This window comes from Pyrus communis, chromosome 9 (assembly GCF_963583255.1).
Source record: "Pyrus communis chromosome 9, drPyrComm1.1, whole genome shotgun sequence".
In the NCBI taxonomy this organism is placed as follows: domain Eukaryota; kingdom Viridiplantae; phylum Streptophyta; class Magnoliopsida; order Rosales; family Rosaceae; genus Pyrus; species Pyrus communis.
This window is the reverse complement of record NC_084811.1, coordinates 18,564,972-18,571,472: the sequence shown is the minus strand read 5'-3', so window position 1 is coordinate 18,571,472 and position 6,501 is coordinate 18,564,972. Positions and strand designations below refer to the sequence as shown.

The 6,501-nt window shown below is 38.4% G+C and overlaps 1 protein-coding gene across 1 annotated transcript; it reads right to left on the bottom strand.

The window, feature by feature from the left end:
* Positions 1-1,326: 1,326 nt before the first annotated feature.
* LOC137744128 (uncharacterized) lies at positions 1,327-5,181 on the bottom strand. Its single transcript, XM_068483992.1, has 6 exons — positions 4,796-5,181; positions 4,198-4,304; positions 3,510-3,618; positions 3,263-3,424; positions 2,639-2,812; positions 1,327-1,543 (listed from the first exon to the last, which is right to left on the bottom strand). The coding sequence occupies exons 1-6, from the start codon at positions 5,129-5,131 to the stop codon at positions 1,514-1,516; spliced, it is 918 nt and encodes a 305-aa protein (XP_068340093.1). The 5' UTR covers positions 5,132-5,181; the 3' UTR covers positions 1,327-1,513.
* Between the last annotated feature and the right edge of the window lie 1,320 nt (positions 5,182-6,501).

Below are 6,501 nucleotides of genomic sequence, written 5' to 3'. Positions count from 1 at the left end.
TGTTAGATTAGATATTAGATTTGCTTTTGATAAGTTTGAATCTACGCCATCATGTAAGGGCTCAACGCCTTTTCACCATTGCGGTAACATGCCACTTGCCCACGTGACTGTGTTTGAGTACACCAAAAAATTACTCTTAATACAAATACTAGTACCTATAGCTAGATGGTATTTAAAGGGGAGTCGGGGATTATAGGAATAGGATCCTCTCCTGGCGGCGGTCGCACTTTTTTACTAATTCCTTAATGTCTTAGTGCATAGTAAGCCAGTAGTAACCTGTGTTAAAAGCTTTATGTGCTATGGATCGACCTTCGGAGTAACTTCAGAGTTCCTACGGAACCCAAAGTCAGTGAGCTCCCAAAAGTCCTCGTTCTAGGTAGAAATGGGAATATACATAAAAGGCTTACATGATCCACTTCCATGGTATTTTGGAATGTGGTGGAGCAAACTTGACTTCAACTCGAACTCCTCGGTCTTACCTTGGGCAGGTGGGGGATATTGGATACACAAAGGTGCGGCATTATGAGCAAATGCTCGGGATCCTCATGACCAACCAACAAGGGCCGTTGGATTTTGATCTAATGGCTACAAATAGGGGGCCCCTCTAAAAGTTATAATAATTGTAGCCGTTGGATCAAAATTCAACGGCCCTTGTTGGTTGGTCATGAGGATCCCGAGCATATTTGCTCAGGAGAGGATCCTATTCCGGGATTATAAACCTTAATCAATATTCTTCATTGCTTAAATGAGCACGTCTTTTCTGACTTTTAACATCAAAACTCCGGTTTTTTTTATTTTTATTTTTTTGTTAACGAACAATATTATTTATACTAAGAAGGAGGAGGGGATGGTATATGATGTGGGCTAGTAATAATCTGGTTCAAATTCACCGTTGGCGAAAATCAAACCTAAGACCTCTCACTTACAAATGAAGAAGAATATCACTAGAGCATAGTATTAAATGACATCTTTTTCATTTTCTTTTTCTTTCCTGATAAAATAAAAATATGATTTTTGCTCTCTGAAAGTGAATAATTCACGGAACATTCAGTCGGAAAAACCAAACAAACCCCAGACTCTCTAGGAGAAACGAAAATTCTCACAATCAATTTAGCAGCACATCAGTAATTTTCTTCGACGGGTCTGGGGCTGCGCGGGTGCGCACAGCCCCAGACTGTTCATCCGCCAAGGCCTGCCAAACGAGAGGCGCTCCAATCGAAAGTATAAGCCTAGGTTTCTTGTACTGTAAGTTTCAGAAATCAGTGTGAGGTCTCTAGTACTATCAGAACGTGATAATTCTCTTATACTATCAGAATGTGATGCAACTGTAACTTACCATTTCATTAACCTTAAATTAGTACGAAATCGACATTTCAGCATGATAATTCTCTTAGGTTTCACGTCTCTCTTATACAGATTAAACCAAGAGCCTAATTACACAGCGCCCCGCATCGAAGAAGCTAAATAAAAACCTGTACAGAGCGGGCATCATTCAGGTCGCTACGACGTCATGTTAAACCTGGACCCCTACCCTCTGAGCCACCTGCATTAGCAGCACATAAGTAATTAGTTTACACAAATGAAATAACGTGCAATTTTTGGATGACTAGAAAAGATACGCATAAAATACATGGTAGACGATGATTGCAAAAAAAAACAGAATGTCAAAAGCAAGGGTGAAAAGGACTTCAACATCGACAACGACGATGAACGCCAAGAAAGTTTGACACACATTTCCAAGGCTCTTAGATAATAAATTAAGCGGGTTTGCAAGTTTAGAAGATGTGATTACGAGATAGAGGCTCAGGGCTAAAGGGGTAGAGGAACACCTAGGAAGACTTGGAAAGAGACTCTAGGAAAAGACTTGGACTACTTGGGTTTAACGGAAGACATGACACAAAACCGAGCGCGATGGCATTATAGGATTCATATAGCCGACCCCACTTAGTGGAATAGGCTTTGTTGTCGTTGTTGTTGTTGTTGAACCAATACACAAATGCTAGAGACAGACAAAGCATGTATTCGTCCTGCAGGTGGTGCTCTCTTAATGATAGTATTCTAACTTGACTAAAGTAGCCAAACAGTTAGCACGAAGACGTTTGAACTGTGGCAAGATAATGGAACCAACCCTGATTAATAATAGCAGCACAGATGCCTAAAAAAATTAGTCCGTCCCCAGAGTTCCGAAGAAACCGAGCCAACAAGGATGACTTCAATCGAACTTTATCTCATAAAAACTCCTTCCCTTCTCCCTAATGCTGTAAAAAGATACTTCTTTTGCTTTCAAACCGACCACCCCGAAGAACAGCCATCACACTACATCTGCACAGGACCTCTATACCCTTATTTCCCTCCTCCTAGTACCTTATGTTTCTTTCAGAAAAATGCCATGCAAGATGCTGGAACCACCCACCTCAACATAGCTAGATCGGCACTCCAAGTCTTCTGTATATCATATGATACACCGTAGGGAGAAACACAAAAATTAGAGCAAAGTTCCCTAATCCAAAGGTTGCGTTGGGAGCAACCACGATATGCCCATTAAATGTTTCCATGAAGTTATCTAGGGACTAAATCATACAGCATAATACCCTTGCCTAAAATTTCCTTAGCATACAAAGACATGACGGGGATATACCTCCTTGAAGGAGTGAACATCACTTCCCCAAAGCCAAGCATCACAGCCTGCATCTCTAGCACCCCATATATCATTCCTACGATCATCACCTACATGCACAGCATCCTCAGGTTTTACTCCCAATAATTCACAAGCTTTAAGAAATATTGTTGGATTTGGCTTCTCTGCTTCAACCTGTTCAAATAAGTAATAATCATAACATCAGCAGTGACACAATGATACCAACAAGAGAGTTATTTTTCATCAGACCAACGGATTATGTGGAGAAGAAAAAAGAGTTCAAATCTTTTTGTATGTAATTCCCGAAAATCCCATTTAGCTTTTGCATTCTCTTTTTGTGTGGGAGGGTGGGAGTTAAACAACAAGTACAGTATCACTTTTTTTTATTATTACTACAAAATAAAGACCAACTTTGTTGGACTTAAACTTCTTAATTTCTGAACGATGGATTATATGGACAACCAATCACTTGATTCAAGAACCGTACGTAATGCAGAAGATCCTAGAATGTGTCTGTCTGTGGTCCCTCTGTGTGTGTGTGTGTGTGTGTATGTGTGTGAGAGAGAGAGAGAGAAAGAACGACGCAAAGACTTACTGTAGAAAATTTCTAAGCAATTCACTTACTTCGGCTGACACTGCTACTGCATCAAACCAATGTTCACAATGTAGAGCATGTAAAAGAGGCCTTAATCGGGTATCAAAATTTGATACAACAGCTACTTTAACACCTGCTTTCCTCAGAGCTTCAAACACCTTCTCAGCATCAGGATCACAGAGGTGCCAAGCCTATGAGAAAACAAAGAAAAATATTATAACCCACTTCACACCTCTATATTGCTATACAGAAAATTGTACTTAAAAATCACCCAACCTTGTCAGTCGTATAGTAGTTATAAAGTTCTTCAAAGTACTGAGAATCGGAACAGCCAGTGGAAGAACTGACTATATATTGCCAGAAGGGTCTCCCATCATTTACATATCTACAATGAAAAAAGAGAAAATGCTCACTTTAAAGATAAAAGAGAAAATCAGAGAATTCACTCCAAACATGGCAGAATTACTGCTAAACTTCTGCATTAACTAATTGAGATTAAGGGGGACACTGAAAAGAAACAGAAAGAAAGGATTCACTTCTACTTGACCGATTACCATTGAAAACACAATGGCTAGACGGGGGAAAATTCTACGCTAGACTTGAGGGGACTCTCAATATATTTCCAAAATACAAGGAACCACAAGACCATCCGATTGTTAGATCTTTCCCGGTCAATACTCGGTTATGAGAAACAAAGTGAAGTTGATTGCATGAAGCATCAAATCTCTACCAATAAACTTAAGAACACAGAGGTTATGAATTAGCTTCCCAGACAACTTCCAAAATGCAAAATAATAGGTATTAAAGGCAAAAATTGATGTAAATTTCGATAAAAGGCCAGTGAATAAAAAAAGTAAAGACATAAAACTTACACTTCAAACGACAGCAAATGGATTATCGAAAACCATATGTACCCCAGTATACAAGGGAAAATAGAAACATTGAAAACAAGATGGGAAGAGACCTGAGACGAGATCTTCCCCAAGGCTGCTCGTAAGCTCTTCTGTATCTGTTCAAAATCTCCGTCTCTGAGTACTCCACTCCGTATTTCTCACCTATCTTCCTATATATCTATGCAAACAGAAAAATATTCAATATGCCAGCAGCCATATAGACAGATAAGAGAGAGAGAGAAAGAGAAAAAAAAAAAAAAAAAAAAGAAATCCCAAAACCTGCAAACGCTACAAACCAAAACCAAAATATAACTTTTAAAGGAAAATTCCCAGGAATCTAATTCTCTCACACAAAACCCTGAAATTCAATAGATGCATCATTATCTCTACATATAATCTCAAAATGGAAATATGAGCAGGATGTTCATGGATTTTTACCATTTATGGAACTATCCCAAAACACAAAATAGAAAAACAAAAATAAGAAAGGACACAAGAACCAAAAGCTTCAATCCATTGATATACAAACCCAGAAACCCAGACAATTCAGTTCATATATATATAAACCAGAAACCCAAACGTTCATTACAATTTACATACATACAAATATTAAGAAATGATATGTGCCGGCTGTGTGCATGTAAAGCGTTAGATAGAGAGAGAGAGGACCTGAGCCATTGGCTGGGAAGGAACAACAAGGGTACCAACAGCATCAACTAGCAAAGCCTTGTGAGTGATTTCACCATACAAAGACCTTCTATAATCTTCGTAATCTTTCACACCCAATATCTCCAGCCCCATGTGCGGCGGCCTAGACCCAATGGTCCCGGACTCAGGCTGCTGCGCCACCGCAGAGGTCGAATACGACGAAGTTGACACGGCTCCACCTCTCCGGTCGGCCCGAACGGGTCTCTTGAGGCCATTAGAGGAAGACCCAGATCCCAAAATCGGTGCTTTTGTAGTGAGGAGCCTAAAGAGGTTTGTTCTGGTTGCCATTAACGCCATTGCTGAAGCTTCATTTGAGGTCTTTCTCTTGTATCTTTGGTTTTTATGTTTTCTTTTGTGTATGACTCAGCTCTGACGAGAATACTCCTCCATGAACGAAGGAAATGCCTCCCGTGTGGTTTTACCTTTATACCCTCAATAGTTTTACCAATTTTGCTTTATTTATCCCTTACGTACACTATTTTTTGAGTCTCGTTACCTCGGTCATCTGTTGATTACAAATTTAAAGTCATTACAGTTAAAGTTAATATTAAGAGTGAATATTAAAACACTAAAAGTGTATTATTTATTTTTTATTTAACCGTCAAATGATAATTAAAAAGACTCACTGATAGCATGCATATATACAATTTTTTAACGTACATACAAATATTAAGAGATGATAGCATACCAATAGCATGCATATATACAATCTCTTAGCGTACATACTAATATTAAGAGATGATAGCATACCAATAGGTCATCTCGTTACATACATACGTATACAAATACATACAAACCTATTTAATATTTAATTTTGATGGATAATTAAAAGAACTCGCTGATAGCAGAGATGATGAGACTGATAGATTGGCCTTTATTTCAATCTTCTTCAATCTCTTAGTGAGGCACGCCGAAACTTAGCTAGATAATAATTATAAAATATTAGAGACATCAAACTCTTCGATTTGCCCAACAGATCCTTGTGTGAAGTGAAATCAAAGATTGCAGACAGCCCAACTGAGAAATCGGCCAAGAGATGTAAAAGAAGGGCAGGCCGTTGGCAGCGAAAAAATGAGACTGGCCTTGAATGTCGATTTGTTGACGATGAATTTGAGAAGAAAGAAAGCCGACTTTGAGAGAGAGAGAGAGAGAGAGAAGTATTTGTCTTGCATTAGAAAAAAGTCCCTTTCTTATCGTCATAACATGAAAAACAAAATAGAATTTCATTAGAAAATTCAAGATGATTATTGTATACATGATTTGATTGCAGCCTTTGTCTTTCTGATGTACTAGTACACTATTACACTGGTAAGATATCACACATCACCTTCTTGTTTCTTTCTTTTTTAAGGTCTACACCACAATGTTATTATTTATATAATTTTATTCGTCTATTTTATTTGGTGTAAATGAATGTCTTAAAGTTTTGAATATGTCTAATTTTTTATAATGATAATTTATTATTATGAATTGAAATGTAGACCCCGACTGCGGTGTCGTATAGGAAAAGATGTAACATCCCACATCGACCAACGAAGAGGGAGTGATGTGCCTTATATGTACATGCTCACCTCCATATAGCACAAGACCTTTTGGGAACTCATTGGCTTCAGATTCCATTGGAACTCCGAAGTCAAGAGAGTTCGGGCGAGAGCATTCCTAAGATA

Bases quoted from the DNA above. Each gene is read 5' to 3' on its own strand.
- LOC137744128 (XM_068483992.1), bottom strand. From the start codon at position 5,131: ATGGCGTTAATGGCAACCAGAACAAACCTCTTTAGGCTCCTCACTACA. The intron at 3,619-4,197 runs GTCTCTTCCCAT...TTTTCATTGTAG, and splicing joins TGGGGAAGATCTCGTCTCAG to ATATGTAAATGATGGGAGAC. The intron at 2,813-3,262 runs GTAAGTGAATTG...TTATTTGAACAG, and splicing joins CAGTAGCAGTGTCAGCCGAA to GTTGAAGCAGAGAAGCCAAA.